Source organism: Poeciliopsis prolifica, unplaced genomic scaffold, assembly GCF_027474105.1.
Source record: "Poeciliopsis prolifica strain line A6 unplaced genomic scaffold, Auburn_PproV2 SCAFFOLD014, whole genome shotgun sequence".
Taxonomy (NCBI): Eukaryota; Metazoa; Chordata; class Actinopteri; order Cyprinodontiformes; family Poeciliidae; genus Poeciliopsis; species Poeciliopsis prolifica.
Window position 1 is genome coordinate 10,586,395 of NW_026562389.1, and position 15,582 is coordinate 10,601,976.

At 38.1% G+C, this 15,582-nt stretch overlaps 1 protein-coding gene across 1 annotated transcript in view; it reads right to left on the reverse strand.

The window, feature by feature from the left end:
- Positions 1 to 5,996: 5,996 nt before the first annotated feature.
- Positions 5,997 to 15,582, reverse strand: part of smarca2 (SWI/SNF related, matrix associated, actin dependent regulator of chromatin, subfamily a, member 2) — a 34,458-nt gene continuing 24,872 nt past the window's right edge. The window contains exons 29-34 of the mRNA XM_055039063.1: positions 14,052 to 14,275; positions 9,879 to 9,984; positions 9,506 to 9,607; positions 8,647 to 8,773; positions 8,241 to 8,374; positions 5,997 to 7,788 (exon numbers count right to left, since the gene is read on the reverse strand). Coding sequence (XP_054895038.1) covers positions 7,753 to 7,788; positions 8,241 to 8,374; positions 8,647 to 8,773; positions 9,506 to 9,607; positions 9,879 to 9,984; positions 14,052 to 14,275 — 729 coding nt within the window. The 3' untranslated portion in view covers positions 5,997 to 7,752. The remainder of the gene's footprint in view (positions 7,789 to 8,240; positions 8,375 to 8,646; positions 8,774 to 9,505; positions 9,608 to 9,878; positions 9,985 to 14,051; positions 14,276 to 15,582) is intronic.

Here is a 15,582-nt window from a genome sequence, read left to right on the forward strand (position 1 = left end):
AGAAAAACTTCCTCCATTTTTTAATTAAGCATCTCTTTACAAGTTAATTAATTTTCATCAGATTTCAGTTCCAGACTCTGGAGGAATGAGTCCAGTGAGACGATCCGATCTGCAGTGGATTGGGAAGAAATGCCTGCAGTGCAATAAAGTCCTGATGCTGCAGCTGTGTTATCAGAACGCTGAGACAACATTGTCTTTGCTTTTTTCACCTGCTTCATTTCTAATCCTGCTTCTCTTTCAGACATTAAATTCCTCAAAGTCATTTTACTCTCCATCAGATGATGGAGGATCCACACGCCTCCTCCATCCAGACTCGGCGCTGCGGCTCCTCCTCCAGCTGAGCAGCGCTGCTGCTCCAACGGCTCCATTTGCATCAACATAAAAAAAAACAAAAAAACATTTAACAGCCTGGAAGTGCAGGAGAGCTGCTTTAAGATAATCATCGTATCGCAGCGGAAAACGTAGATTCATGTGAGAAAATTGCAAATCCAATTTTCTGCCATTAAAGATAAAAGGTTTATTGAAATCTGCAGCTGCGATGCTGGGAGGTTCAGCTGCTGTAGCTTTAATTTTCCATTGTGCTGCAACCGTCTCAGGTTCACGTTGTTCTATTATATGCATAAAAAAGCTGATTCTCAAGGATTTTCTTTGCATTTTTGAAAATAATGTATAAACAGAACGAAAAGGCTGTTAAAATCCATTTCTGTGGAGGCTGAAGCTGGAGGTAGTTACATCTGGTGCTGCTGGTAATTTATGATTTTACCTCCATGATTGCAGCAATTTCTAAGATTTACATCCATTTGTTTTTGAAAAAAAAAATCAAGAAATCTTTTTCACCCAGCTAATTTCCCAGACTGCTTTGAGTCGGGTGATTATGCAAACCTGGCTGAACGGCGACTGTTGAGCCGTCGCTCCATTTCCTGCCTTTGTGAGCAGAAGACTGGAAATCAGAGGAAGATCCAGTTAACCACACTGGAAACCAAGCATTCGTCTATTTCAGAGTGTTTGAGATGAATATTCTGTGATCAATACACTTGATCAGATAAATTGGGCTCATTAAAGTTAAATTTGGTCCCAATTGTCTTGTAAAGTTTAAGTTTTACAGATTTGCCTACAGATTTAGAATCAGATAAGAAATGATTTAATTAAAAAATCCTCCAAAGGAAATTAATGTTAAATCCTGTTTTGCTGGATGATGAATTGTCCCAGAAGTTATCGCGATAAATTATATTATTGTTATTTTGAGATCATTTACAAGTAATATAACAATAATAATGGCATAATAATGCAAAACATATTGTCAAACGTTAAATTCTAATAAATATTTAACAGTGGAGGTGGAAAATATTTTAAATATCCAAACTAAAACAGGAAAACAAACAAAATGAATTATGAAAAACAAAATTGACCTTCAAAAAAGGATTGAGACAAAAACAGCAAATTGAAGAATCTTGTCATCCAGTTTCTGTAAAAAAGAGAAAAATGGAAAATTATTGAGCTTATTTTAATTTATTACTCAGTACATTGAAGTAAATCTTACATGATTTCAGAAAACATCTGGATCTCGCTTGAGAGATCCAGATGTTGCCTGAACTTGATGCAGCGACTCTGTGAACTCTAAAGGTTTCCTCTGTAAACCGTCGTCTGTTTTTGCCTCAGCCAGGAACCGAATGCATCAAAACAAAGCTGCCAATCATCTTTCCTCTGCTGTTGTTGTTTTCTCCTGATTCCAACTTCAGCTTGAAACTCAAAACTAATTTGAGAACAAGTGCCTGCAAAATTTATTCTGACACAACAGTGAAAGGAAAGCAGACGGATTCTGGCTAAATGCATATTTTCATACCCAGATATTGAGCCGCTCTGAGTCGTTTCCTGCTGCAGGTTCGTTTGACTCGCCGGCCGGATGTCACACCGATCAGACATAATTGGGCCATTTAGCCAAACTGGAAAAAGCCTTTTCTCTTCTTCTGCTGCTGCTGGATGTTGAATCACGTCACGGCTTTGGGCTTGTTAAAAACAGGGAAGGTGGGAATAAAATTGGCCGTTTTAAAGGTCATTTTATGGTCACTAATAAACAAACCAACAAATCAGGAGAAACTTAAACCAGTCTAAGTTTAAACCCAACTCAGCTATTTTAAAACTAACATCTAGAAAGTTTGACTTTTCTTCAGGTTATTTTAAAACTTTTCAGATTTTTGAAGTGCATTTATTCATTCTTTTAAAGTATGATGTCTGTCAGTGAGATGCCAACAGATTTACCTTCACAAGTGGAGAGTTACAGCTTTCGCTGTGATGCTCCACTTCATGTACGTATAAAAGATGATTAGAAAATTATTCAGGTTTAATTGAGACAGAAAAAAAGGGAGAAAGTTGGTGGAAAAGATTAAAAGGAAAAGAAAGAGACAAGAATAGAAGAGAGGAATCTACAAGTCATCAGTCTGAGAGAAAATAAACCGAAAAAACAGACAAATAAAAATTACATCACTGATGCATCCAGAGATATTTATATTCGGTGAAGTTTAAAAAAAATTAAATCAAAAGCATAAAAGTGAAGGTGCGTTATTGACAGACCAGCGAAAAAATAAAAAGCAAACTTTGCTTAAATTTGCTGAAACGGTTCATCTGATTAATCACAACATAATCTTCAATTAATTAAGTAATCGGTTCGTTGTCAGCTGAAGGAGACACTCAAAAAAAGCAACACTTTCAGAGCAAAAGTTGTACAAAAATATACACATTTAGCACTTAAAAAACTTTTGTCTCTAAATATATTTTACAAAAATTGTCATTTGGGGTTTTTATTTTCTTGCCACTTGGACCAACATCAGGTCAAAAATATTCCAACAAAAATGAAGCTAAAAAAGCAGCATTTTTTATTCCATTGTAAATGCAAATGTTTAATTTGCTGTAAAAACAGAAAGTTTTCTATTTCTTTTAGGCTCAGTTTGACATTCAGACTTTGGATCATTGTCTTCCAGAGCTCTTCAGATAAACGTGGCTCTACTGCTTATAAAAGTTTGTTTTAAAAACATTTGGACTTTGTTTTCTGTTAAAAAACAATTCTTCAACTGCAATTGGGGGCCACAAAAAACTCAGTCTCAGGACAACAAATGGCCGTCGAACCGCACTTCGGACACCGTTAAATCGATCAGAATTTTAAATGATGCCCAACGACTGATTTTTAGTTTCTTTCTCTTTTTAATTATCAGATTTTCTGAAATGAGAACAGCAAACATCATGACTCGAGTTGCGTTCTGAATCTAAAAGTTATTTTTCTTGTTCGCTTTCACACGGCTGAAGGCCGAATCAATTAAAAATGACGAAAAAGAAACAAAGTCTCACTGAAAATATTCTGACAGCTTCATGCAAGAGTGAAAAACTTAATGCTGCCATAAATAATAAAGTTTCTTTTACTGAAAATTCAGAAAGATTCATGGAACTCCTTCAAAAGCAAGTGAATAAAAAACTGGAGGCTCATTTTACATGGTGTGGTTCTCTGAAGCGTTTCTGAGCGGTCAGTGTCTTACCAGCAGCAGATAACAGTTTGATATCAAAGCTGAGATTTTTGCCACATAAACTTTTATGCTTTGAATAAGAAAAATGAATTAATTTTGAGTGATGAAGGTTTTTGTTTTGCTGCTGAGTTAGTCTTTTTACTCATCATTACTTCTGTGTAGCTGTCGGTTCAAAACCGTTTCATCTTCCTTTCCCCCTGCAGGGGCTTCAGGTTTTCCTTTTCCAGAACTGAACCAAATGTTCCTGGAAAACACATTTCAGTCCAAGTCGTCTGAGTTTCGATGAGACAGAAAAAAGTAAAATATTGATTTTTTCTCTTATCAAGTCAGATTCATAGAGAAATGTTCCAGTTTGTATTAAGGAAAGATTAGATATTGACTAATGGTTCTGGGTCAGAAAAAAGGTTTTTCATCTGAATTATTTTGTATCCTGCAGCTCTAGACTGACCCTCATGCACCAGCGGCTCTTTGCTACACTACAGCTGGTTCATCATGAATGCTAAAGCTAGTTAGCATAGCCATTAATGGCAGCAGTTTTCCTGTAATAATAATCTGCTTCTAATACATTTAACAGCGCATACATGAGCTTGATTGACAGTGCCAAGACTTGCCTTCTGGGTTTGACAGATGAGTTTGAATAAATATATTTAAAAAAACATTTTCATAAAAGTTACATTCTGAAAGTTTGTCTGGAAAGTCCAGTTTGTTTGTTGAACTCTGAAAACCTCAGTCTCGGTTCGGTTGAACTCTGGTGTGGTTTGATTGCGGATGTGAACACCAAGCGGCCCGCAGACCGCTCTGCAAGCAGGAAGTGGACTACAGCACAAGGCATTCTGGGAAAATACAGGCAAATCAAACATGCTAGCCCAGCGCAAAAGAGAAATCCTACAAATGGTGAAAATTTTTGTTTACGTTTCATGAAGAAGGAAGCTGCACTCGGTGTCTTTTTTAGATGTTTCTATGTTGTTTCCTTCAGTGGATCTTGGTGCAGTGCCCCCGCAGGCGAGGAGGAGAACAGGCAGCAAATCAAAGCGAATCTACTGGACTATCAGGTGAGAAAACTTCCTTAAATTGAGCTTGAGATCAATTAATTAACAAAACAAATTCTGAATTCAATTCATTTTTTTCTGACTAAAATGTCCTCCAGATGTAAAAAGCTTCTTTTATTGAAATCTGATGTAAACTGCTTTTGTTCCAGTTCAGGTGTGAACTGATACATCAGATGCGTCCTCAGCTGCCCTCCGATCTGAAAGGAAAAGAATCCATGAGGATTTTCCCCGACCATGCGTTAAACTGATAGTGAACCCTGGAATCCGGAGGGACTCAAAGCCCTCTCGCAGCTTTCCTTTTAAGCTGTGCAAGCGTTAGCACCGATATCGTGCCGCTTCCCTCCTTTGAATGCACCAAACAAACCGAACTCTTTCACAACACGGGACACCTGGCCCTTTCAGATCACAATCCATGAGTCATCAGGAGGCGAAAAAAAAGATTCCTGATTTTATTTGGAGTTGGACAGATCCCCGGCGGTGGAGGCGAAGACAAAGGCTACAGAGGGAGAGCAGGAATGGGCCCTGGCACCTGACGTCCCGGCTGCTCAGACGAGGATTAGCATCCACTTTGCCCGTCGTTTCTCGGGCTCAGGCCTGAACCAACACCTCGGCGCTTCAAAGCGCCGGATGAAAAGGAGGCCATGGATGGTCAGTGGCTTAGAGAAGCTCTGTTTAAAATGGCAGGGATAAAAAAAGGAGGCCGGTTTTTGATGTGCCGTGGAGAGCAAGGCTCTTCTTCTTCTGCTGCTCTGCGATGTTTCAGTTTCTGCCGGGAACAGTGGGAAAATGACTGCAGACGTTCGTCAATGTTCTCCTAATGTAAAAAAAAAAACAACAATTTCACAATGACGGTGTTTCCATTAAAAAGAAAACGCAATTGAAACAAGTCGCTAAAATTATTCCTCCTACCACTTCCTGTCGTCTACTTTTTCGTGGTTTCTGCCAGTAGTAACATCCAGTTGTTGATCATGTGACTCGCATGACGCAAAAGCAGTGTTTCCATTGCAGTTTTGCAAAATGAACCAATTTTATAGTCAGAAAATACTTGGTAAAACTTTTGAGTTTTTGCAGTGTAAAACAACAAAATTCTTATTGCTTTTGAATTTAATCACTTTTCAATAATAGTAATTTATTCACCCTCCACACACAGAAATAAAACAACAAATAAAAACAATAAAATACTAAAAATCAGACCTTTTTGTGCAGAAAGTCATGGATATTTATTTGCTGGGAGCTTTTAGATTACAACCACAACGACGCTGTGCAAAGAAAGCAAACACCAAGCCGCGCTGACGGAGCGCTTCACGGAGCGAAGTGATAAATCTGCATCAGGAGTTCATGCTACAAACACACAGAACGGAGGCGGGACAACGAGCCACACACAAACTAGATGAATAAATCAATACACTTTAAAATATTCTGTTCATTTAGGTTCTGCTTTGAAAGGGGCTTTTATTCCCTTCAGAAACCAGAGAGACGCCGTTTAGTTTTCATGCAACTCGCTTTGAGGCGAAACGTTTCCTTACGAAGCTGCTGTCCGTTACAATGCAGTGATTTAAACAACAGACATTTCTTATAATAAACAAGAAAGGAACTGGAAAAAGTGTTTAACATTTTTAAAACTACCAGAATATAATGAACATAGAAGCTTATAAAATAACATGTAAAGATGTTTGTCATTCATAAAATAAAAACTAAAAAAAAGCGGACTGCATTTCTAACCGTCTGAATTTCATGTTTCAACTCGAGATATTTCATCAACTTTAAAAATGGTTTTATGGTTGTGCCTGTTTGTTTACGTCTAAAGAGAAAAGTTTATTTTTTTAAAATCTTTTATTTTATCCACTTTCACGTTAAAATAAAAGATTTATATTATTTTAGAAATTTTAAAGATCAGATTTTAATAGCTTTTCAGGAAAGGAGCAGTTATTTAATAAAATACTCGTTTCCATCTGTATACCAGCTGTTAAAGTAATTTACAATAAAGTGTACGTTTCTATTATTATTCTTTAAAAATCAGAAGCGTTTTGTACTGTAGCTTGGCATTTTGAAACGACAAAAAAAAAAAATAGCCTGCTGGATATTTTTTTTGTTTTTTTTACACAGGAAAAAAAACAAAAAAACACATTAGACGTAATTACATTACTTCTAATGTACTTTACATGAGAAGTAAAATACTTCTCATGTAAAAGATAAAAATAGAGTAAATAGAAAAACTGTTTGTTAAAACAACAATCTTTGCATTGTTTTTTATTTTATTTACTCTATTAAAATTATTTTGATCTGAAATATTTAATTTGACAAAAAAAAAACAAAATAAAATCTGTAAAGGAGGTAAATACTTTTTTTCAGCTCATTGTAGCAGTTTTTATTTTCTAAATAAAGTAACAGTAAAAGTAACTAAAATATACTTTGAAGCTGATTGAATTCCTGTTTAGAATATAATAACCAAGCAATTATTCATTATAATGGAATATAATTAAGAATTATAATAAATTTTGTGGTCAAATTAGATGTTTTTAGACAGAATGGCAGCTGAAATATATTTTAACTGTAATTATCAATATTGTTGACTTTCCAAGACAATTAAAACATGAAACAAAGAAAATTGCGTAACACTAAACGTTTTTAAAGCCCAGTTAAAGTTGGATTGGTTAAAGTGGCTGCATTTGGGAAAAAACAGGATTTTTTTCATTTTTACCATTTCAAGCACCAAAACATGAAAATAAAGAAAACCTGAAACTGTTTCTCCTCCCCATGAGTGTGAAAACAAACTCACTAATATATCAATTTTTATTTCTTATATTAATGTGGGGAATATTCACAAACTTTAAGATGAATTCATAAAACGACCAAATGTGCGTCTTTGTTTTTCATAGAGAATTTCTTCTGTGCCAGACATAAAAATATACTAGAAAACTCCAAAAAACAAGATGATAAGCTGATTGGCATTGCTGTAAGTTACTGATTGATTAGTAATAGATTTTAAAGGTGATGACAGAGAAGATAAAACGCACTACAAACAAAAACAGAGAAAACAGCATGAAGCTCTGTAGAAAATGAAGATATTGCTCTTTTTTTAAAGCTCAACATCCTCACGCTGCTGCAGATGCTGCTGCAGCTGCTGCAGCTGCTGCTGCTGCAGATGCTTCTGCTACTGCAGCTGGTGCTGCTGCAGCTGGTCCTCCTCAGTCGTCGTCGCTTTTGCTTTTATCCGACTGATCCTGCAGGAAGAGAGACGGCAGTCAGAAAGCAGAGAGGCATTTGTGTTTTCAGCTTTCAGCCGAACATCAGAGGAGGATCTCTGGAAATCCTTCCAGGTTTTCGTTCGGTATCAGTGCTGCCTCCCATGCTAGTGGCTAGCGTCCAGAAGCTAACGCTACCGTGGATAAAACGCCTCCGTCCTGCTGTTCCTGGACGGAAACGTCTGGTTTAACATCAGAACCAGTTCACACGGCGTTAGCCTCAAACATCCGTTTTCCATTTCCTGGTTTGCTTTTTGACCTAAAGTTCATATAAATGACACTGAATGATAACCTTTGACTTTCTTTTTACCTGAAGTATAGATTTTTGTGTGACCTGCTGACTTCAGCTGGTAAAGAGATTTAAACCTCCAATAACAAGAAATGTGCCAGAGCTGAAAGTGGACAGTTCTGCCATAAAAACAGAAACCTACGTTATCGTCCTGGTCGTCGTCGCTGTCGTCGTCGCTCACCACCGGCTTGGCCTTTCCGCGGCTTTGCCTCTTCTTGCCTTTGTCGTGGCCACGTCCTTCCCGACCCAGCTTGATCTTCACCCGCACAGACTTGGCTGAACAGAAATTGGAGAACAGAACCAGGAGTAAGTATCGCTTCCAAGCTGCAGCGACTTTGTTCACTGCAAAAACACAAAATCCTACCAAGTATTTACAGCTACTCTGTAAATTCTTGGTAGGATTCACAGACTACCAAGTATAAAAGTGCACTAAATATCTCAGAGCTGCAGCGACTCAGAGTTTTCAGTGGAAAGGCGCCGAATCGACCTCCAGCTGCGATTCCTAATGAACACGGTTGATATTCAGTGTTTTAAACTGTGTGTGTTACCTTCGGCCTCTGAGTCATAGTCATCATCATCATCCTCATCACTGTCATCCTCGCTGTCTTCGTCCTTGGCAATCTTCTGTCTGGCACTCTTGAAAACAGACTGGAGAACAATGGAGTCCTCGTATATCTGTTCACAAAAAATAAAAATGTCTTTGAACCGAAGGTCAGGAAAATTATTCAAAGTGGCGGCAGAGGTCGTTTCTCTGCACAGGCAAACAGACTGATCCCTTTGGGACCAGAAGGCTCAACCATGAATGGAGAATTTTAAGTTGTTAAAATGCATTTTGGGAAGAAAAAACATTATTTCCATCCATCTTATTAAATAACAAACACAAACTGCAAGTGTGAAAATGTAAAATCCCCAACAAAGGATTTAAAAACATGAATTCAGTGCAAAGTGATGAAATATTAAGGTGATTATTCGGATTAATCGATTATTGTCAGCTGATCTGAACTGGAGCACACAAACTCAAAACACTGAAAGAACAACATATTCAGAGCAGCAATTAAGCCACAACTGTTCAAAAATACACACATTTATTTAAGATATTAAAATGTCTCTGAATATTTTTACAGAGAATAACTCAGCAGGCAGTTTTAGCTACTTTGTCTCATTTTAGAGAGTAAAATGTTTATTTTCTTATTCAAAAAATTAGTTTGAACCGTCGGCAATTCAACACAAAGCACAGCAGAAAGTACTAAAGTGTCAAAAATGGACAGAGACGTGGCGTTCTGCCGCAGACAGACCAACCAACAGAAAGACGACACTCAGTGTTCACAGTGAGGCTTGTTGAAAGTGCTGCAGTTTATCTGAAAACATGAGCAGCTGAAGGATTAATCAGAGAAAAGGTGTTTGTACCTGGGATCCCTCCAGGTTGAAGGTTTGTGCGTTCTGACACAGAAGCATCACGTCCTTCTCAAGGTCGCTCAAACTCCGGTATTTATGGTTTCTCACACGCTCCTGATATCGGCAAGGAAAATGTTCTTCAAGTCTCAGAGTTATCTACATTCACACTAAAGGTCTGCATTTTCTCATATTAACTGTATAATTACAAATAATTATGATCAAAGCTGCTATAAAACTTATTCAGAAACATCCAATCCCCCCAAAAACCACAGAGATGTTTGTGTGGTACCAAACATTTTAGCAGCCGGTGGAGATTGAACTAAAGCCCTTTCTAAACCTTCATCAGGCTCTTATTGTTAAGTTTGGGCTGATGTCACCAGCAAACCTTGATCTTCTTGAAGTCGACGGGTTTTCTTATCAGCTCGTAATATTCTGGCAGCTCCTTCCTGGACGGCAGCTGCACAAACACCTCACTGAGCTGCCTGCCTGACCTGCAAACACAGAAAACAAACCTCAAAACTGGGATTCAGAGAACAGACTTCAAAATACTGTTGTTGGTTTATAAACCTCTGAACGGCTAAGCACCACAGTGCATTAAAGACCTGCTGTTGCTCTGTCAGCCTTCCAGATCTCTGCCGTCTTCTGGTTCTGCTCTGCATCCAGAACCAGAACCAAACAGCATTCAGCTTACAAACAAACTTCCGGAAAACTTTCCAGGTTGAAAGACCGTTTAACTGAAGCGATTCAGTTCATATACAGTTTTATAATTAGCAACTAACAAGAAGAGTTCCTGTTTTAAGAAGCTTAAAGGAAAAGGGAAGAACATATTTGCAGTTTATACCTTTAATTTTTAATAAACTCAATCCTATTCATCTTGCAGAAAACAACATTTATTAAAGTTGAAGTGAAAAGGTTGTAAAACCAAGTCCAATATGTGTGCAACCCATGAATATTTATTTGCCAGCTCATGTACAAGCAAAGATTACCAAGGCTGTTTACTACCTGAAGTTTCCCCAAAGCTAATTTCCCCAGGGAAAGAAAGAAACAGACTTCAGTCAGCAGAAGTAGGAGTTTCCTCTTGTACATTCATCTTGTAAACAGACACACTTGATTGCTTCTGTCAGAAATGTTTTCTCCCACAAGCGTTAACCTCACCGCTTCACTGGCGGTTTGTGCCAGGAGACTTCCTGTTGTCGTGTTTACAACCGCCTCAATTATTACTTTTCCAAAATTTGATAGGATCTTAAAAAATGGGCCGGAGGTTTTGACTTTAATCACAACTTCAACAGCCCAGATGGGACCAAAATTAAAAGCAGAAAAACAAACCAGCAACTCTTTCATCCACTTAAGCAGATGTCTTCTCATGTTTGTCCTGGATGATTTGAGAAACGGTTGGATAATACGGCTAATGAAGAGTCATAAAACGACGGTTGCTATTAATCTTCTTAATGACAATCTGTTAGTGGAGTGAACTCTCTGCTGCTGCGTTTGGATGTTTGCTGAAATGCCTGCAGGACTTCTGGAGAGTTTTGCGTCCAAAGCAACACCCACACGCCAAGTCTCCCATCAGAAAGCATCACAACGCAGAAAACAAAGTTTTTCCCCCTGAAGATTTTCTACTTAATGTCAGAAAAAGCAAGAACTTCCATCGCTGGTGACAAATCTTTTCCATCTCTATGGCAGAGTTTTGGCCAACTCTTTGTTGCAGAAATGTTTGCAGATGCCACAATATGCTAATCAGTGATGGGATTTTAAAATGTTATTTTGATTGATTTAGTTACCTGCCAAAATGACAGACAGGACATCTGAAGGTAAAATAGTTACTTGATTGTGCTATAAATCAAATAATATAATGCTCCCCACCTGTTATGTAAAGTTGCCTTTTTGATATATTATGCTCTAATGCATTCAGCTGGGCAAAACGGCTGGGTAGACTTAGCTCCGCCTTCAAGGCAGAGCTCCTCCCCCTCTCGGCTCCTTTAGACTAGCCAGGAGCAATTGGCAAACACCCGGTGGAATTGCTGAGCTCATTATATAATTTCAGAGAAAACGCTGCTAAAAACGTTGTTAAAGGGTTAAGAGGAGCCATGTTGTGATGACTTCCTGAAGGCGGAGTTTCAGAAAGAGCAGGAGCTTCTTAAAGAAACAGGGGCCCAAATTCAAGGCATTAAATAAGGAAGTTGAGCTTTTTTTAGTCATATTTCATATATACAGTATTTTAATAACTAAAGGTAACAGTTGTATGAGTGTGCAATGAAATGCCACAATGTGCCAGAAAATCACATATTTTTAATAAAAACTTTTTATTCCTGCTGTCATAAAAATTATTTTCTAGTTCAAGTATTTATTAATATTCTGCTTCAGTCTCTTTCTAATTAGATGAAACCAAAATGTTTGTTGCAGCTCTACTCTTAACAGTCAAGGTTAAAAATAAATAATATGAATGCGTCAGAAGACTGAAATATGACCTCACCCTGTAGTCTGATATAATCTGTGAAGTTCCCTGGATGTGGAGTCAGGAAGAATATCTTCAGATGTCTGCCTCGCGCTGTGACGCCACCATGAATGATTGCACTTCCTAGAAACCTCAGAGCTGCTCGGTTTGTTTATTTACAACTCTTGATGTGAGATCAGGAAAACAACTGATCCCAGAACAGTTCTCTGCTTATCTGCTGAGATTTTCATGCTGACAAACCTTCATGTGTTGTAGAGAGGAAATGAAGCTTTGCTACAAGACTACATGCATAAGAGTTTTATTTTTTACCGTTTCACACAGTTTGGAGGTTATTTTGGTATTTATTTGGATGAGAAAAGACAAACGTCTTCAGTTTGGTGCTTTAGTCTCAACTTTCCCTTCCTATTCTTTGTTAATGATCCAGGCCAACATGTGCTTTGAGAATAACAATCGACGACAGACAGAGGAAGGAATTGAACTTCTGGATTTATAAAAAAAATATCTGGCTTAATTATATTTGAGTTGTTTTTAGCTAAAAGTAAAAACCTGAACATTATTACAGGATCAGCCTGCATGAAAACTCATTTTTTATTTCCTATAGGTGAAGATTTTTTTTTTTTGGAGAGGCACTAATTAAAGTCTGCAATCAGGATTATAGGAGGACCGAAGGAGAGAGATGCTGTTAATCAGCTCAGGCCCCAAGCAGCATCTCGCCGTCTGGTTTCTCTCCTGCTGCCTGAATAAAAACTCGGCCGTCATTAAAGCAGCGAAGAGTCGAACCAAGACTTATTCAAGGAAAAAGATTCATCCTTTATTGAGTGAATTTGAAAGAATCCCAGTGTGTGATGATCTTTTTATTACGACTGAATCCTATCAGGTTCTTACAGGATGTGTCTGAAAATAGGTCAAAAATGAAAGGATTAATAATGAAGACTTAAACCTCGCGCTACATTTATTGTGGTCCACTCGGCACATCGGGAAGCTCAGATTAAAATATTAAAAATAAAATCTTTCAGATGTTCAAAAATAATTTTGTCTTTTCTCCAGATTTGAAAGTAAAAAATATACCTTTCTTTTTTAAATGGAGAACTATTATGTATTTTCCCAGCAGATAGTGGCATTTTATAGCATAATCAAGTAACTATGTGGCCTTCAGTTGTTCTAAAAACAACTTTTTTTATTAACAACCTACAAGAAATTTGACTGCATAAATGAAGGCCCTTTAATTGGGTCTCTGTCTCTTTAAGAACTCCCACGCTTTCTGAAACTCCTCCTTCAGGAAGTCATCACAATATGGCTTCTTGTTAATCCTTTAACAACATTTTTAACCAGCGTTGCTCTGAGAAGCAGCTCCTATAATGACATCAGCAGTGTTGATAATTGCTGATGGCTAGTCTGAAGGAGCTGAGGGGAAAAGCAGAGAAGGGCTGTTCGTGAGACAGAAGGTTGGAAACTGAAGCTGTGGGGAGGAGCTTCGTCCTTGAAGGCGGGGCTAGGTCCACCCAGACGTTTTGCACAGCTGACTGGTTGCCATGAAGATTAAAGGATTTCTCAAACATGCATGGAAGAATCAAGGCAGGTTTGTTTTTGATGAATAACATTAAAACATGATAAACAGCAAAAAAGAAAGATTATACATAATTTAAAATCAACATAAACTGATCAGTTTTCATATTTCCAGCTACATGTAGCAACGCTGCAGACAAAACATCACGCCTGTTGACTTTTCAAACATTTGTTGGTCATTCTATTAAAATAAAAATGTTGTCGCATTAAAATTTATAGTTCTGTTTTCTTAAGAAGGGGTTTTTCTGCAGTGCCAAAATCTGCTGCAACAGTTTTAAATATTAGTTCTGTGAGAAAACCTTTTTCTATTTTCACAGGCCTCATATTTCAGTGCTTCATCAGATGCTTCATGGGTTCCCACCTCTTCCCTCAGAGTCATTTTGACCATCATTCACACACAGCTCAATGCACAATCAGTGCAATCAGCGTTTTCTATATGGGCAGGAAGTGACACCACTGTACACACACGCACGCACAGTGTGGTCTAAACAACGTTTTCATGTCTCTGGGTTGAGTTCGTTAAAGTGAAAGCCGTACCCGTCTCTGTAGTTGATGACTGTGTCGATGATGGTGTTCATCTGCTTGGTGAGTTTGGGCGGGTTGGGCGACAGCTTCTCGGCCGGCGGTCGCCCTCGCCTCTTCTTGGCCTTCATGCCGCCGTCGTCTCTGCTGGACGAGTCTTTGTCCTGACGCCGTTTGCGTTTACGCTTCTTCGAGCGGATTTCCTCCTCCATCTCCTCCAGGTTCCCGTCCTCAATGGCCTGAAAGTGAGACCCGGTTAACGTCACTTAGCCTCAGTAAGTACAATAATGGTAACAAATGATGCTGGATAATAAGGAGGCTATTGTGATAAATGATGATGTTGCTGTTGATGATGGTAAGAATGGCATAATAACAAATCAACAACACGTTCTCAAAATCAATAAAGTTTCAATTCTGATGAACATTTAACTGTGGAACTGGAAGACAGTGTTAAATAGTCATTAGCATGAAGTTTATTAATCTTTGAGATTAATAAACTTGCATCATTTTGCCATTCCTGCCATTTTATTACTTAAAAATAGTCTCAAAACAACATTATAGTTTATCAAGATCATTTCTGGGACAATGTATCGGCCAGCAAATTTTTTACCATGATGAACCTCGGTCACACAACTAGTTTATCAGTATTTCAGACATTTGAAACACAAATCATTTAATAATTATCGATTAAATCATGATACTTTTTTTAGTCGAATCAACCAGCTATAATTTCCCTCCATGAAACTATAAATGTTTTAGTTATTTACATGTCTATCAGTGTTCTATACACTTTAACTTGTCAGAAAAGAGCATTTTTTCCCTGTTTTTTAGACGTGGAGTTAAATCTGCTCCTCAAACCCAGATCTTCTTGTTTGCGTGTCACCTTGTCTGGTGGTTTTCGTTCCTCTGCATCACGCCGCCAGCATGTCGGCCCACATTTTTCTTCCTCTAATGAGCGTGTGTTTGAGCCACAGCTTACACTGGTCTCAACATCCTGTCACCTTGGCCCGAAAGTGTCTTTGTTCTAATTCCGCTTTTCCCTGAAGCGTCTGAGCAACTCAATAAAATTGATTTGCTGAGGTTTTGGTGTTTCTCCAGAGGAAAAGTGCTTATTTGTCACCAGCGTCCCACAAAGCAAAACTTCTACTTCTGTTCAAACATTATAATTATATAATATGAAAGCAATAAATAGCATCAGTATACATTTACAAGTGGAGAATGTAAAGGGATGCAGTATTTTTAAAAAGCAGTTTCTGCCAACTAAGCGTCAGAAGCAAAACTGAAGCAGAAAAAAAAGAAACAACTTGACATTCCCTTGTTTTTCTGTAAATCAGAGACCATTTAAAACCAGCAGCACAGAAATCAAGTCTCTCTCTCTCTCTCTCTCTGTGTGTGTGTGTGTGTGTGTGTGTGTGTGTGTGTGGGGGGGGGTGTGTGTGCGCGTGTGTGTGTGTGTGCGTGTGTGTGTGTGTGTGTGTGTGTGTGTGTGTGTGTGTGTGTGTGTGTGTGTGTGTGTGTGTGTGTGTGTGTGCTTATAAGTGAATGT